Source organism: Ipomoea triloba, chromosome 7 (genome assembly GCF_003576645.1).
Source record: "Ipomoea triloba cultivar NCNSP0323 chromosome 7, ASM357664v1".
Lineage (NCBI taxonomy): Eukaryota > Viridiplantae > Streptophyta > Magnoliopsida > Solanales > Convolvulaceae > Ipomoea > Ipomoea triloba.
In genome coordinates this window covers 3101814-3119418 of record NC_044922.1, presented here as the reverse complement: position 1 = coordinate 3119418, position 17605 = coordinate 3101814, and the positions used below count along the sequence as shown (strand labels likewise).

The window sequence follows — 17605 nt, the reverse complement described above, 5'->3', positions numbered from 1 at the left end:
TTTTTTTTTTTTATTTGTGCGTGATCGTGTGGCAGGTTGCAAACACAAGCACCGAGCTATTCATGCGGTGTCAACTATATGCCATGAAGCGGGAAGAAGAGTCACAAGCATTTAAAGCCACGATGAGGGATTTGGAAAACCAACTTGAGTCTTATCGCGCGCGGGTGGCCCAGTTGGAGGAATCTTTAAAGCAATATCCGAAATCCGATCAGTTTCGTAGGGACGCCATTGCTCATTTCGCCTCTCATCCGACCGAAATACCTGGTCTGCTCTCTACTCTGTGCCCATCTGAGGAAGCTGCTCTACCTCTATTCCACATGTTTCGGGATGATCCAGTGATATCAAAGATGCTCCGTAGGGTGGCTGGCTGGGGATACCACAAGGGAAAAAAGGGGATGCAACAAAACTTGTATCGCACACTGGAGGCTGCCCTTCCGGACGACTGGGAAGAGGTCCGTGTTGTGCTACCCGCCGATCTGACACCTCCTGGTCCAGAACCATTCAGCAAGCCTTCAACAAGTTCGATTGATCCTTCTGCAACATCCTCATGCAATTAAGATCCTTGACCGCTTTGCTCTCCTTTAATTGTTCTTTAGGTTTTCCTTCGTGTGCTCGGGAGGCTGACCCCGTTCTTGTGTCAGTCAGACTATCGTACTCTTTCAAGTATTTCCTCTTTTTTATGACTTGATGTTTTCGTGCATCACTTTGACCCATGAAGCAATATTCACTCCACACATAATGGAAAACCCACCCTACACCGGATTAAACCGTAGAGGAGTCTAATGAACATGGCGAAGAGTTTTTTTTTTTTTTTTTTTTTTTTTTTTTTTTTTTTTTTTTTTTTTTTTCACAATTACAGAACTTTGTGTTTACAAATTTAGAACTCTATATTCAAAATTTTAGATCTCAATATACAAAATTAAATTACTCAATATTTACAATTTTTGAACTCTATATTCACAATTTTGTTATATAGATTCAAAAATAGTGTTATACTATTGAATATAGATTTATGAAATTGTAAATATAAAATTCTGTAATTGTGAAAATAAAATTCTAAAATTATAAACATAGACCCGAGTCCATAGCATAACAATCGCTCTTTAGGATGCTCTATAACTTTGGATTTCTTTGATGTCAAATATATGGGTTGGGCCACCATATGCTTGTCACTATTTGAAGGATTTGAGTTGGAGCGAGATGACTTAATTATAATTTGGGCCAAGACATGTTAGATACTAAAAATTCTTGATCAACTCGACTCACAACCTAAAAATTTTAAAAATTTAGGATGTGTTTGAAAAGTCGGAAAATGACTTCTGAAAAATATTTTTTTGAAAAATGAGTCATTTTCCGAAAAATAGCTTCATTTTCAGTGTTTGAATTTATTCCGGAAAACTGTCTTTGTGTGTTTGGTTCATTTTCCAGAAAATGAACAACAAAATAATTTTTTTAAAAGGGAAAAAATCACAACAAATTAACAAAAAGAAATCACAACAAATTAACCAAAAACAAATTAAAAAAAAATTAGAAACAATCGCGGTCGGCGACTGGTTTTGAAACCAAAGTAGACGAGGCGCCCGCCTGAAGACGACGCAAATGAGAATGGTAAAGTTCCGGAAAAAATTTTCGAAAGTCATTTTTTCAGAAAAGTGACTCCATTTTCCGTTGACTGAAGCCTTATTTTCCATTGACCCCATTTTCCCCTCACTTGCCAAACACTGAAANGACCTCTGTCTCGCGTGTTCATTGTCATTTTGGGGCCCCAAGTGAGATCTAACACTATTCTGGATGCGATCGAAAGCGCTCCTACGTTGGATGGGATCATACCGACGTCCCTCTCGATCGGACCTCCGTGTGCGATCCGTAGATTGGACTTCCTCCAAGTTACGATCTTGAGGTTGGGGGTGCGACTGTTGCCTCTGGGAAGGTTGGGGCACCTGTTGTCCCACGGCGGGGATTTGAGGGATCGCCATCATTTGGGGAGTGGGTGATACAACATAGTATCCAGGAGTCCCCGGCCACGTTTGGTACATCGGAGTCAATCCTTGTTGTGGAGCTCCTTGCAACGGGTTTCCCCCAAGTGCACCTGGTGTTGGAGTCAGCATTTGGCCCGTAGGGGGCAGCATGGCATATGTTATTGGAATTTGAAAACTCGTCTGCCCAGCACGTTCGCCTACATTCGGGTTGACCGGTTGGGTAGGTCGTGTATCTTGCCTTTGGTTGGATGTCAGCTCGTTCATCAGGCTCCTGGATCGATCCAACTGGCGACGTAGATCATCTTCTGGGAGTGGTTCCATCACATTGTTGGGGTGAGGCCCAACCTGCCGGGTTGGACTCCCCCTACGCGCATGACTTTGGCTCAAACTTTTCCTGCTGTTCGTCATTTTGAGGTCAATAGAGGGTTGTGAGAAGAAAGAAAAATAACGGGATAGACGAAGTGACTTGTCCAATCCCCACAGACGGCGCCAATGATAGCGGGGTTTACACCACGTGAAACCTGGATAATTTATATTTAAATTAGAATTACACTTTCTTTTTGGTAAATAGAATTACACTTTCTAAATATCACAATTTCAGTTATAATTATTATAATAATATTTATCATTTGTTAGAATTATTTTAATCTAAATAGCACCACAATTTCAAACATAAATATTACGATATCTATTATGATTACCAATTTATTTATTTCAAATTAATATTAAATTTTTTGTAATTAAAAATTACCTGGAGTAAACTTTATCATAACAAACAACTATCCTCGATTTTAAGGATTTAGATTCCCGATATGATCTCACTCAATTTACACGTTTTTTTTTGTTTTTTTTTTTTTTTAGCATATAATGATACTTCCATTAAAATAGCACCAAAACATTACTTCACGCATTATTAGGATAACAGGACTTTATAACTACCCAAAGCAAAATATTACAGAAATTTACACGTTGAATCATCAAATGGGGACTGGGGTTGCTCGGTATTTAATACACCTTAATTTTCCTCTGTATATAATGCCCTTATCGCTGTTGCATCGACAAGTCATTAATGGAGGACGTCAGGGTTCCGTTTGTGGCACCCAGGCAAGAGGGCAGTCAATCAAAGCCTTCAACGAACTTGGCCTTCCACGCTGATGAACTTGACATTCAGCCCATCAATGGAGTCAATGATTTCTACCGGGAATTCTGTTCCGAGTCCAAGAAGCTATGGTACCTCTCTTTTCCGGCCATTTTCACTTCCTTCTTGCAATACTCCATCGGCGCCGTCACTCAGGTCTTCGCCGGCCATGTCGGAACTAGGGCACTTGCTGCCATTTCCGTCGAAAACACTGTCATCGCCGGATTTTCTTACGGCACCATGGTACACAATTATCAAACCCTATCTTTGTTTTTGAGTAATTAAGAAAATTCTCCATCACTATTATCTAAATGTGTGCATAGAAAAATTCGTCTTGTAACCCTAATTGATAAAAGACGATCCTCAATCACTACTACTTGAATGTGTGCATAGAGAAATTCTGTCTTGTAACCTAAATTGGTAAACCAGCTTAGGTTACTATTGCTGATGAACTCAAGTCGAAAAGGCTAACAATTCGCTCCGTTATGAGTTGATCGAATTTGTAATTTTCAGTTTTTAGTACTATTGATTCTGTTACAATAGTATCTGTCCATATATACTTTCTTTAATCTATTGATGTACAAAAAGTCAATACCCTTCTTAAAATTTTAACCCTACATCTTATTTGGGAGAACGACAATTATGCCGCTTCAACATAAGATTTTTGGCTTGATTGTCTTTTTTTTTTTATTAGCTGGGAATGGGAAGTGCGCTAGAAACACTGTGCGGGCAAGCATACGGAGCAAAACAGCTAGAAATGCTGGGGGTTTACATGCAAAGATCATGGATTATCCTCAACACCACAGCCTTTCTGTTAATGTTCATTTACATCTTCGCCGGCCCGGTGCTAAGGCTGATCGGCCAGACGCCGGAGATTTCGACATGGGCCGGCAAGTTTGCCCTGTGGATGATCCCTCAGCTGTTCGCCTACGCAGTGAACTTCCCCATCCAGAAGTTCCTGCAAGCGCAGAGCAAAATCATGGCCATGGCTGTTATCTCAGCGGTGGCTGTCGCCGGCCACACTTTTTTCAGCTGGCTCTTCATGCTGAAGATGGGGTGGGGGATGGCCGGCGCCGCCGTGGTGCTCAACGCGTCCTGGTGGTTCATAGTGGTGGCGCAGCTGGTTTATATATTTTGTGGGAGTTGTGGTGAAGCTTGGACTGGGTTTTCATGGAAGGCGTTTCAGAACCTCTGGGGATTTGTTAAGCTGTCACTAGCATCGGCTGTCATGCTTTGGTCAGTATTAATTATGGTGGATGTAGCATAATTAATCCTTAAAAGTTACAGGTCGGTATGATAACTAAAAAGTTACGAGTTTAACTCTGAGTAGAAATAATATATAGATATTTTTGATTTGAGCATACTCTTTATAAACTTCTTGATTTGGACCTGCATACAAATTTTCTTTGTCACTCAAAAAAATGATAATATGTCAATTGGTTTTTGGGTGGTTACTAATTTTTTTTTTGTCAAGATATATGCAGCTTAGAGGTGTGGTATTACGTGTCGCTTATTCTGTTTGCGGGATACCTCAAAGATGCAGAAGTCGCTATTGATGCAATTTCTATATGGTGAGTACTTCTCCAATCAAGCTTCTAAATCAAAAATAAAATGACAATTTTTATATGGTGAGTATTTCTCCAACCAAGCTTCTAAATCACGATAAAAATGACGATCAGCTCAATTGAAAGGGTACTAAATTCAATGAATAAGTGACCTTTTAATACTCTGCCACCCCTTTCAGGACCAATGAATCAATGTCTAGACATCTATGAAGTTGGGCACAACATCAAAGTAAGAGTCAATGGTCTCTTTAGTTGACCCCACACATTGAATGCAAACTGATGCATGTCACTATATAAGTATATATACATATATAATAATAATTAATCACCACTAGTATAGGATGTCACTAGCTATATATATATAATGTGGTGCAGGTGCAATCCCTTTCAATGATTTATTAAAGGTTTGAGTAGATAGGTAGCAAATAATTAAGATGAAGAAGACAAAAGTGTGAAGTACACAATTAATGTGGTTTCTAGTTTGCCAACAAGGTAGTAAAAATTAAAAGAAAATATATTACGAAACTAACACACTAAGGTATGTAACAATTTTGATCAATAATACTCTTTATTTTTCATTTGATTGATTGATTCAATCTTTGCCATGAACTATCAATGTGCAGCATGAATATCTTAGGGTGGACAGTCATGGTGGCTCTTGGATTCAATGCAGCAATAAGGTCAGTATATATGTTGAAACTATTTGTATTTGAGTATGTAATAGAGGTGTCAAACATACAGGTTTGGACCAGTTCAATGACTACTCTTTTTTAAATCAGATTAACTTGATCTAAAAAATAAAAAATAAAGTCCGACATGATTCATAATCCTGAAATAAATAAACAAAAATATTGAAAAATTATATATCTATCTATTAGTACATGAATTGGATTAGGCTTGGGTTAACTTGTCCGTTTAATTTGACACCTCTTGCATGTAATAACGTTTTTTGGAGAGTTATGTTACTTTCAAATGAAGGTCAATTATGTCTGGACTAGATTGGTATTTAACATATTATGCAGTGTAAGAGTATCAAACGAGCTAGGAGCAGGGCATCCAAGAAGTGCAAAATTCTCAGTGGTGGTAGCCTCAATTTCATCCCTCCTAGTTGGCATCGTCCTAGGATTCGTTTTAATCCTCGTAAGAAAACAATACCCGCCGCTGTTTTCTGATAGTCCGGCGGTCCAACAACTCGTGTCCCAGCTTACACCTCTGCTATCTTGCAGCGTCGCCATTAACAGCCTTCAACCCACCCTCTCTGGTACATTATATTATATTCATACCCTCAGATCAGATCTGTATAATTTTTTCCTCTTTCTTAACCAAGAATTGCATGCATGCAGGAGTCGCCATTGGAGCTGGGTGGCAAGCTTACGTTGCATATGTCAACATAGCATGCTACTATATTGTTGGCATTCCTATTGGCCTCGTTTTGGGTTTCGTCTTCAACTTGAGCATCGTGGTACATAATTATATACATACATCGACGAAAAATGTTATTTTTATCCAAAATTTTATCCAGACTTGTGACAGTGTTGGAACATATTATTATTCTTTTTATTCATTAGTTACTATAACGTTACTTATATATTGACGGCCAATGATTTTTAATTTAGGGCATTTGGTACGGAATGATGTTTGGGACTACAGTACAAACCTGTGTGTTGATATGGATGATACTAAGAACTGATTGGAACAAGGAGGTATGTGTGTACAACATTATATTTTTGTCCAATTTTCAACTTGTCTAAATTTCCCATTACAATTTCAGTGGGTCCAAACTGAAATATTGTTTATGGTTGATGTAATTTATTCGAGTGAAATTTTATATCCAGGCTTCTGCAGCTGAAGGAAGAATAAAACAATGGGGAGGAGAGTCTGATTCCAAAGGATATAATGATTATGCTATTGGCTAAGACCAAAATTAGGGTGTGTTTGGTTTACATGTTTAACTATCAAGAATGGATATCAAAGTTATTGTTATTGTTTGGTTGACAGGTTTTTTATAACACTAAGGTTTGGATTACCCCAATAATTGCAAAATTCATTCCCTAATAAAATAAGGGTTACTATTAATAATCATTCCCATTCCATCATACTACCAAACATGCTTACCAAGTATTTGATACTCATTCTGATTCCGATTCTCATGTGCGAACCAAACACACCCTTAATATTTGGAGTGATAATATCATTATTAATGGTTTCAATATTGTAATGAGATTTTCTGCAGATTGTGTGTGATTCTAACGACTCTGTAAGTGATTTTTGAACTGATTCTACATTGAGGAGTTTTTCTATTTGTTGATCTGAATTAAGTTTTTTGGATGGGTGCTAACTACAATGTAGTGTGATGGCATGATGGCATTATGATTATTTTTCTAAATATGTTACAAGATAGAGTTAATTCCATTTTTGGTCCTAGATTTATAGGTGGTATTCCACTTTTAGTCCTTTTTTTTCAAAACATCCACTTTTGGTCCTAGTATTATTGTGGCATTACCATTTTTGGTCATCCGTCAAGAAAATCATTAAAATGCCGTTAAATACAATGACATTTTGATCTTTTTTATACAAAGTAGGTTGACCCGCTATATCTTTTATGTTTATTTTTTGAAACAAAATCAAAATTGAAGACTGAAATGCTCTTGTGTTTGACGAAATTTAAACTATTTTGTTAATGGAGGAACAAAAATGGTCATGCCACAATAATACTAGGATCAAAAGTGGATGCTTTGAAAAAAAAAAAAAAAGGACTAAAAGTGGAATGTAAATCTAAGACCAAAAATGGAGTTAACTCTTACAAGATATATACTACCTTTAAAGAATCATGAGTATTTAAAAAAAAAAAATATCAGTTGACCTCCGACTACTATAAAGTCAATGTAAACCTTTAATTTAGGCGGATAAAGGTGAAGAGTTTATATATATTAACAAACTTTAGCATGCAATATATATTTAAACTCTTAAACTTGAAATACGATAATTATGTTTTACTTAACCACTCTTTCTTCACAGTCCTTAATATTTTACTTATATTTGTATGAATCCGTACATGGAGATTGTTTTGTTATTACAGGTTTTGGGCCAGGGAATTTGAATTCGATCCCCACTTAATTTCCACTTAATTTTAAAGGCAACTAAATTTCTTAGTTTGGTTGGAGGGAATTGCAACGGAGTTGCATGCAATTCCCTCATTTTCATGGAATTAGAATCAAATGTTCCCCTGGAATTTTAATTCTGTAGATTTTAAGAAGAAACAAAAAAAGAGAATCTTAAGACAAAATAACACCTCCGATCCCTTTTCTAACCTAAAATTAATGTATGGTCTTCCCTTCTAGATAATAGCGTGTATTATTCTTCGACTACTGTCAAAAAAGAACGCCGTTCCTGAGCAATAACGCCAACCTTAATCAAGTATGTTTTACCAAAACTTTCAAATATTTAAATTTGATGTGTATATATCGTATTTGCCTACATTTTGAAGAATAAGTTTTTGAATTTAATATGCTATATTTTTTAAGTGTTTGAATATGCAAATGGTCCCAGAGATATTTGCCATATAAGATGAACTACAACAACAATGGACATTTTAGACTTTATAGTATTTATTCTCTCATTATTTTTTTCCCATTAAATTACAATTCATTTCCCACATAATTACTTCCCTCCAACCAAACGCCCCATTAAAGTTTGTATATAAATGGAAAAGTAAAAAGTAAAAAATGATAATTTTAAAAATATATTATCATTGTATCATATATAAATCAAAATATATAAGTTATTAATTCACATTATTACACCAACATAATTTTTATTGGCATTATAACCTTAGCAATATTGAGTATTATTATATTTAGTAAATAATAATAATAATAATAATACTTTAAAAAAATTTTAGGGTGGTGGCCAAGTCTCCATACCCACCCGGCCACCCCGTACCGCCCAATGAATAGAACACATAATTATATGCGGTACAATATAAATTAATTAGTGTTGATTGAGGTTGTACATTTTCCTAAAATATACTCCGTATTATTGGAAAAGTTTCAGATTTGCATTATATTACACTCCGTAGCACTAGTCAGTAAGATATAATAGAACGTCAGGTAAAAAAAAATAATTTAATAATACATTTATATAATAATAAAAAAAAAACTTTAATTAGGTAGTCATATACGACTATACGAGCATATTATTCCACTTTTGTACATCAATATACTGTTTTTTGTCCCACTTAGTTTTTGCTTTTGATTTGTAACTTTCAGTCTAAAATTTCATTAGAATACACTATTTGATAAATTTTGGTGAATTTTTTCAAAGTCATGAAATTATAAGTGTTCTGTTAAAATGGTTTTTTTTAATCAAGAATTAAAAGTGAAATAAATCATATTTAAAAATTAAAAGAGAAAAATGATAATAGTCCCTCAATTGCGACAGGTGCGTAAATTTAGTCCTTCATTTATTTAAACGGTAGATTTTGTCACTTAATTATTATTAAAGTGATAGTTTTAATCCTTGATAGATTTGATAGGGATTATACAAGCACAACCTGAGTCTTATGGGTCAAACCAGTCGGAACCAAAACAAAGCCAAGCCCATCTGGAACTTTTCTTGCTCTCGGTCAGGCATGACCGGGAAGAATATACTTGTGATCGGAATGATTAAGACCTCGCTTCATGAGCCTCCCAAAGTATCCTCGCTTTTCAGACTTCTCACGACACTTGACACAGCCTCCCTGACCGGCTAATTCACATCCTACACGTGTAAGACATGCTGGAACTCCAACATGTGTCCCTAAACCCGCCTATATATGCTGCATTTATTGCTTGGAGGAGAACTTTTTCACTGCCCAACTACTCTAGACCTTCCCGACCTAATCACTCCAATTATAGGTCTTGGTTGACACCAATCTAAAGAACTGTTGGTCGAACTGTGAGATTGGACGAACCTTTTCTCAACTGTAGGTACAATAGAGAATTAATCCTATGAAGATCAAATTGTTCAATGCTAGTTTTATGACTAAGGTAGTCAATCGGTGGATCAACATAACTGGTCAGATAATGAAATAGAACATAAATAATATAAGGGGAAAATTGAAGGGACAATATTTTTAACTTGAAAACCGAAAGATAAAAATTATGCGCATTTTTTGGCGGTGCTAAATCAAAACCTACAACCTCTGTAGATTTTTAGTATATGTACAATTTGTATAGAGAACTCTCATGTCTAAGAAAGGTGGGAATGTATGTTGATTGTTTTTGTCCCCCCCTCCCCCCTCCCAATTTAGGTTGATTTTTATCGTCCTTCCATAATTGTATGATTGGTATTTAATTTCTTCATCCAATGTCAAGGTTGATTGATCAAGTCCCGAAGCTGATGGTTAGATTCGAGCACCTTGGTGACTACCCAATCCATCATTCATTTTAATAATAACTGGTAGATTAAATTTATATCATAATTAAGAATGCCATTTTCAAAAAAAAAAATGTTACTATCATTGAATTATTGAAAGTGGAATGCTCTTGAAATTAATTTAATTACTTCACCAACTTTATTAATGGATCTTGTGTCAGAGTTGCATCGCATTTTTATTTTTTTTTTATTTTAAATAATGTTCCACGTGATCCGGATGGCCTCATAATATGAACCGGGTCAAAGCTTGACCAAAATCCTCCAAATATTTTTCAAACTAAAAATAAAACATATTTGTATAAAAATAACTTTTAATAAGTGTCAATGTTTACCTTTATACAACAAATTATTGTAACTAGTAGCGAGTGTTTAAGTTTATTTCTTTATATTTGTATAACAATTAGTGTCACATTTTTTATAATATAATACTGAACGCAGTGACAATTTGATCTTTTTACATCTAGGTCAAATTTAAGGTGCGTGGTTTTTGTGATTAAGGTGCGTGATTTTGAATTTAACGATGTATTTTTAGATTTAATTAAGTAAAATTCATAATAGTAATTATCACCCAATAACTATAGACGTGACATATAACATGAGGCAATACAAGTCATATGCTACACGCAATTTCAACCATAGTTAATACAATTATATTTTACCGAATATATAGCTAACACAATTTATTGATCAAAAAATTAAACTGTTAACACAATTTGGTTTAGGTTAATCGTACTGTTAACAGAAAAAAAATACTTTTTTGGTCATTTAATTATTTTGAGTGTTGAAATGTGGTCCCCTACCTATAACATAAACGCATTTAGTCTTAATTAGATGTTGAGTTATAGATGATATAGAGTGCAACAAGGTGCCACTAGACCACAAGATCTTAATATATATGATTTTTTTACTTGTGAAGTAAATAAATAAGCATTTAGGCCCACGTTAAAAAGAAATATTTTGATAATTTCGCATATATATCAATTTTTACCCTTTGGTTGAAATCAACATTTATTTCTTATTTAAATAAAAGGAACATATAAGGAATACCATCTACAACTAAATAGAGAATTAAGGAACAAAATATTTCACTCTATAATTAAAGGTACCTAAACTGTAATTTTTTTCCTACAATAATTCAATTCGAAAATAATATTTTGACCTGACTGCATATTAGCCCGATAAATTAAGACCCCACATATTAAGAGAAATTTAAAATGTCCCAGGAATGGAGACTCGAGGTCCACGAGCTAATAACTTGGCGCCCAAAAAGAATCTATGACTCATACCCAAGAGTCCATGACCGAGGACCAAGAAATACGGATATTGTGAGCAGGACAGGGGCCGAAGACCCCCGGGGCCGGCCTTGGGCTGTTTCGATCATACCCACAACGAAGCTCATCTCCCGTTCTGGAGTGGTGAACCTTGACTTATTCACACAACATATCACATTTTTAAGAGTTTGTTACGTCTTTTCATTGTATAAATGAGCATTGTCTTGGCATTACATACATTATCATGTTCAATTCTATCACTAATCTTCGTAATACTTTGCATTAATCTACGAAATACTACCACAATTATTTCTATTTACTATTTTACCCTTTATCTTTATGGGCACTTAATTGATATGTACTAATGTACGTACCCAAATCAGTTAGTTTCATCACCGAGCAGGCGAGCAAGACAAAAACACCAAATAATAAACCATCCTATTTAATACCTTTTATGTGGGCAGCTGGCAGCCCATTTCCTCACCCTCTTAAATTCTCTCGCTGCGATTCAGCCTCCATTAATGGAGGACTCTAAGGTTCCATTTCTGTCAGCTGGGCAAGAAAACGACTTTCCGGTGAGCCAATTGAAGCCTTCTTCACCCAAATGGTCTTTCACATCTTCCTTCAACGCCGATTCGGAAGATATCCAGCCCATCAATGGCGTCAGAGATTTCTTCCGGGAATTCTGTTCCGAGTCCAAGAAACTCTGGTTCCTCTCCGGTCCGGCCATTTTCACTTCCCTCTGTCAATACACCATCGGCGCCATCACTCAGGTCTTCGCCGGCCACCTCGGAACTATTGAACTCGCCGCCGTTTCCGTCGAAAACTCTGTCATCGCCGGATTTTCTTTTGGCATCATGGTACGTATATATATTTGCACTCATCATATACTTATATATACATATATATGATATAACATGTATAGTTGTTGAGACAATCTAGCTTAGTTGATCTTTAATAACTATAAGGGTATAAATTGGCTCTCAATGAGAACCGTTTATTTATTAGCCTTCTTAGATTCTAAGATAATGATGATGATTTATCTAGTCACACCAAAACAAACAACATATATATAGATGTATGCACAAACATTTCGTCCATTTCTGTCAACAAATTTGACCGGAAATTTCCGACCACCTCGTAGTGGACGACTGGACGGCCGGCGGCGGCGGTAGTGCTGTACTGATAAGTATGATACGTATTTGTTTTCTTCTTTTAGTTGTATAAATATTTTATTGTTTTTTTGTCAGTTCATTGTCTACTCATCATTCTTTTTATAATATAAATATAAATAAATAAATATATATATATATATATATATCTTCTACAGACTCAATATTTTTATTATTTATTTTTTGATAATATCTAACATAAAGAGTTATTATATTGATCATCATGGTATACTTATAGGCCGGGTCAATAGATTGGTTTCAATTACAATAAAAAGATAAATTATTGGAAAATGTTGAGATGAATTAAACTCAAACCAAGTTAGTTGGATAGTTAGCTTAGTGGCACCTGATTACACCCCACATGGAAAATGATGGATTTGAGCCTCACTGGTAATGAAGCCAATAGTGCTAAAAAAAATCAAGAGTGAAAAGAAATTTCACTTTTAAAGTGAAATTACAAATTGTACAGTTTATTTGTTGAATGTTTTATATATTATATTTTGACAAAGAAATTTTAATGAATGTTATTATATTTGTACTTATATATATATATATATATATATATATATATATATTTCAAATTAAACAGGCGTGACTTGCGTCCATTTGCTTTAGTTTCCTAGTATATGGCATATATTAGTTGGCTGGAGAAGTGGATGTAAATGTTTGACCAATTGTATAAGTTGGATGAAAATTTCAAGTTATTTTGGATTCACTCTCAAGTTGCAAAAAATGTTAGGTTCAAAATTAGATGAAAATTTTCGTCCTTTGTCTCTTTCTTGAGTAGAAAGAGTGGACGAAAATGACTTATTTTCAACTGTGATAACAAGTACACCATACTATTACATAACAAAGATATATATTGTGCAGGACAATGTTAATCAGGTATTTTAGATATGTCTGGATTTATCTGGTAGTACATTTTAATTTGTGTGGTTAAGTATGTTATTAGTTGGGCATGGGAAGTGCACTAGAGACGCTATGCGGCCAAGCGTTTGGGGCAAAACAGCTACAAATGCTGGGGGTTTACATGCAAAGATCATGGATTATCCTCACCACCACGGCGGTGCTGATGACGTTCGTCTACATCTTCGCCGCGCCGCTGCTAAGGCTGATCGGCCAGACGCCGGAGATTTCCAAATCGGCCGGAAAATTCTCCCTGTGGATGATCCCGCAGCTGTTCGCCTACGCAATGAACTTCCCCATCCAGAAATTCCTGCAAGCGCAGAGCAAGATCATGGTGATGGCCGTGATCGCCGCCGTGGCCGTCGCGGGCCACACCTTGCTCAGCTGGCTCTTCATGCTGAAGATAGGGTGGGGGATGGGCGGCGGCGCGGTGGTGCTCAACGCGTCGTGGTGGTTCATAGTGGTGGCGCAATTAGCGTATATATTCAGTGGGACTTGTGGGGAGGCTTGGAGTGGTTTTTCTTGGAAGGCTTTTAACAACCTTTGGGGGTTTGTTAGGCTGTCTCTTGCTTCGGCAGTAATGCTTTGGTCAGTGCTGATTAATAATTTAATATAATATATGCTTGTTCACATGATACTATGTTGTGTTTTGCAGTTAGTCAACTGCTTTGTTTGGTAATTAACTAATGTGTGTGGTCTATAAACATGTGCAGCTTAGAGATGTGGTATTACATGTCTCTTATTCTCTTTGCTGGATACCTTAAAGATGCAGAAGTAGCTGTTGATGCAGTTTCTATATGGTGAGTAATTTTATCTGAATTAATTTTGCATAATATATTATTTAATCCTTAACACAATAATATATAGAGCTGTAAAAACGAGTTAGACTAATTTAACTCGATTTTTAGGCGAGTTGGATTGTCAAAATTTTCAACCCACCCCGTCTGGGCCTGTTTAAATCGCCAGCCCACTACATAGTGGGCAGGGAGAAATGGGTTGACCTAACCTCACCCATTTTATGTTTGGCTTGTGAAAGGTCAACCCGTATGGGTCAAGTTAGTATGTTTTGACATCTCTAATAATATATTCAGTCGCCTCATGTAGAAATCTAATTGATAATTACATTATATTCTCGTTACATCGAGAATAGAATATGAATTTATGGTGACAAAAGGGATAGTCCTGGATAAAGTACGATTTTTGTATCGAATGGGTTAAGCCAGTTGCATAGGTTTGCCTTTCCTGTGTTGTTTACAAACTACTATATATGAGCAAGTTTAAGCTGTACACATATCAGACAATAATTGTAAATTTTCTTCATGAAAAAAATTGAATTTTTAATTTTTAATTTTTAATTTTCTCCAATTAACAAACCAAGTGTTCAAATCACCACTAAGATGTCACTATATATGTGATGCATGCGATCCCTTTCCATGATTTATTAAAGTTTTGAGTAGATAGGTTGCAAATAAGAAGGAAACAAACGTCGTACAAATACTATGCTACATAATTAGGTTGCTAAGTGCCAAAATAGTAGTCAAAAAAGAATTAAGCTAGAAATTCTCTAAAGTAATATATGGTACATAATTATGTTGTTAGTTGTCAACAAAGTAGTCAAAAAGAGAATATAATAATTTGCCGAAGTAATTGTTTCAATCAATAAGCTAACAGTATTAAACTTTCATTTCATCTTGCTTTTGCACTCACTCCTTGACATGTTCATTGATCATGCACATCAATCTAGTATTGACAAGTGTTGGGCTAGCTCGGTCCAAGCCCAAGCCCGCATGGGCCTATATTGACGTAGGTTGTGCGGGCCTAGTCTGGATTCACTTTAATATGTTAAAATTGTTGGGCAACAGTTTGGAGCAATAGTTACACTGTTACACCATGGATCCCGCCTCCGGGTCCACTTTTCAAGGTGGATTTGTCACAATTTGCATACTGAATGTTTGTTCACAATTTGATTTGTGAACATTCAGTATGTAAATTGTGAGCATTCAGTATGTAAATTGTGTATTTTGGACACAGTCTACCTTGTAAGGTGGATCCGAATCCACAAAATAATTTGCCAGTTTGAAGAGTTGAGTACAATATTATATCATTGAAATGTGCAAAAACTCCGAAAAAGGCTATTTCATAATTGGTTGATTCAATCTTAGCTTTGCCATGAACTGTCAAATGTGCAGCATGAATATCTTAGGGTGGACAGTCATGGTGGGTTTTGGATTCAATGCAGCAATAAGGTCTGTAAATATTTCTCAAATCATCCACATCTCAATATTTCAGTTTTTTTTTTGTTTACACAATTCAAATTTCAATAAATAGTGTAAAGTAATTAATGGCAGTGTAAGAGTATCAAACGAGCTAGGAGCAGGGCATCCAAGGAGTGCAAAATTCTCAGTGGTGGTAGCCTCAATTTCATCACTCCTAGTTGGCATCGTCCTAGGATTCATTCTAATCCTCGTAAGAAAACAATACCCGCCGCTGTTTTCTGGTACTCCGAGGGTCCAACAACTCGTGTACGAGCTTACACCTCTGCTAGCTTGCAGCGTCGCCATTAACAGCCTTCAACCTACCCTCTCTGGTATATTATTATTCATACCCTCAGATCAGATCTGTATAATTTTTTCCTCTTTCTTAGCCAAGAATTGCATGCATGCATGCCTGCAGGAGTCGCCATTGGAGCTGGGTGGCAAGCTTACGTTGCATATGTCAACATAACATGCTATTATATCATTGGCATCCCTATTGGCCTCGTTTTGGGTTTCGTTTTCAAGCTCAGCGTCCTGGTATTTGTTTATTCAAAACTTCTAAAGTGCTGATTGAAACTGTTGGCTTAGCCATCTATTGACTTTCTTGGTTTAACTTGTCTATTTTTTTTTTTACTGTTTGAGATCTTTTTCATCCCATCCAGAATAGTGCTTGCCAGTTGTTCTAGTCATTCACAAAATGCATTAGTGTCATTTGGCATCTTAAAAATTGCTCTGCTTTGTCAACGTAATATTGTATTATTGACAGCAAATGATTTTCAGGGCATTTGGTACGGAATGTTGATTGGGACTACAGTACAAACTTTAGTATTGATATGGATGATACTAAGAACAGATTGGAACATGGAGGTATGTATCTTAATTATCATTAATATAAGAGTTAATACCAATTGGGATCCTCCCGGTATAATAAGATTGTCATATTAGTCCTAAACTTTCAATTTAATTCTCGGTGGTTCTTCAACTTTCAATTTTAGCCCATATTCCTCCCATTAGCTTAAGTCAGGGTAAAGTTAGGACCAAAACTGATTAAAAGTTTGAAAGTTGAAGGAGTATAGGTGGTTAACATGAAAGTCGAAGGACCGCGGTGGTTAAGTTTAAAGTTTAGGACTAAATGTGATGGTATTACAATACTCAAAGGATCTTAGCTGGTATTATCTCTTAATATATATAATTACCGGAAAGAGTTGATTTCACTTATGATTTCTGAAACATATATGCAGGCTTCTGCAGCTGGAGACAGAATAAAAAGATGGGGAGGAGAGTCAGATACCAGAGAAGATAATAATGGTCATCTTATTGGCTGATGAGACCAAGTTATTTAAGCAATATGATCATTGTCAATGGTTTGAATTGAATCCTGCAATGAGATTTTCTGCAGATTCTCAATCCTCCATGTATTATTCATTATATTATTCCTTAACCAATAAGTGCCTGCTATGTTGCTTAAACTGGATGCATGGTTTAGTTAGGAATTGCTAATTAATGTGGTTAAATGGTACGGCATATGTCAAAGCAGTTTCACTATAATATTTTAATTATATATAAGAGGTAGAAGTTAAAGAATATGTTTAGTCTTGACAGTTGGAACTATGACCTAGCCATTGATTTTTAGATCAAATTCTTTCGATTTGGTCTTAGAAAATATCTATTGTTGTGACTTCATTTTATCTTTACTTTAATTCAATGATACCAAACATCGTACCACATTAATATATTTAGACACGTGAAATTCAAAACCAAGAAATCCGACCTATTTATGTCCTCGCGTACGTTACGTACGTTGCATATAGCAATGATGCGAGTCACGACTACCTATGCATCCAAGTTTCTTTAGACCACGGTTGCGATGCGAGTGGATGTGCTTCAATTCTTTATAGGTAACA

The 17605-nt window shown here is 35.8% G+C and overlaps 2 protein-coding genes across 3 annotated transcripts; both read left to right on the top strand.

Annotated features, from left to right (window-relative positions):
- Positions 1-2989: 2989 nt before the first annotated feature.
- Positions 2990-6996, top strand: LOC116026253 (protein DETOXIFICATION 29-like). Its single transcript, XM_031267737.1, has 8 exons — positions 2990-3360; positions 3812-4353; positions 4602-4688; positions 5306-5362; positions 5705-5943; positions 6026-6144; positions 6299-6385; positions 6518-6996. The coding sequence occupies exons 1-8, from the start codon at positions 3049-3051 to the stop codon at positions 6596-6598; spliced, it is 1524 nt and encodes a 507-aa protein (XP_031123597.1). The 5' UTR covers positions 2990-3048; the 3' UTR covers positions 6599-6996.
- A 4800-nt stretch (positions 6997-11796) lies between these two features.
- On the top strand, positions 11797-17285 carry LOC116025803 (protein DETOXIFICATION 29-like). 2 transcript variants are annotated; one of them, XM_031267152.1, is made up of 8 exons: positions 11797-12228; positions 13493-14034; positions 14160-14246; positions 15609-15692; positions 15795-16033; positions 16120-16238; positions 16482-16568; positions 16943-17285. In XM_031267152.1, exons 1-8 carry the CDS (start codon positions 11890-11892, stop codon positions 17024-17026), a joined length of 1581 nt encoding a protein of 526 aa, XP_031123012.1. In that variant the 5' UTR covers positions 11797-11889; the 3' UTR covers positions 17027-17285. The 2 variants fall into 2 exon arrangements, with proteins under 2 accessions (XP_031123012.1, XP_031123013.1); XM_031267153.1 differs by having other exon boundaries at positions 11799-12228; positions 15636-15692; positions 16943-17282.
- The last annotated feature ends 320 nt before the right edge of the window (positions 17286-17605 follow it).

Bases quoted from the DNA above. Each gene is read 5' to 3' on its own strand.
- LOC116026253 (XM_031267737.1), top strand. From the start codon at position 3,049: ATGGAGGACGTCAGGGTTCCGTTTGTGGCACCCAGGCAAGAGGGCAGT. The intron at 4,354-4,601 runs GTCAGTATTAAT...AGATATATGCAG, and splicing joins GCATCGGCTGTCATGCTTTG to CTTAGAGGTGTGGTATTACG. The intron at 6,145-6,298 runs GTACATAATTAT...TTTTTAATTTAG, and splicing joins TCTTCAACTTGAGCATCGTG to GGCATTTGGTACGGAATGAT.
- LOC116025803 (XM_031267152.1), top strand. From the start codon at position 11,890: ATGGAGGACTCTAAGGTTCCATTTCTGTCAGCTGGGCAAGAAAACGAC. The intron at 15,693-15,794 runs GTCTGTAAATAT...AATTAATGGCAG, and splicing joins GGATTCAATGCAGCAATAAG to TGTAAGAGTATCAAACGAGC. The intron at 16,239-16,481 runs GTATTTGTTTAT...AATGATTTTCAG, and splicing joins TTTTCAAGCTCAGCGTCCTG to GGCATTTGGTACGGAATGTT.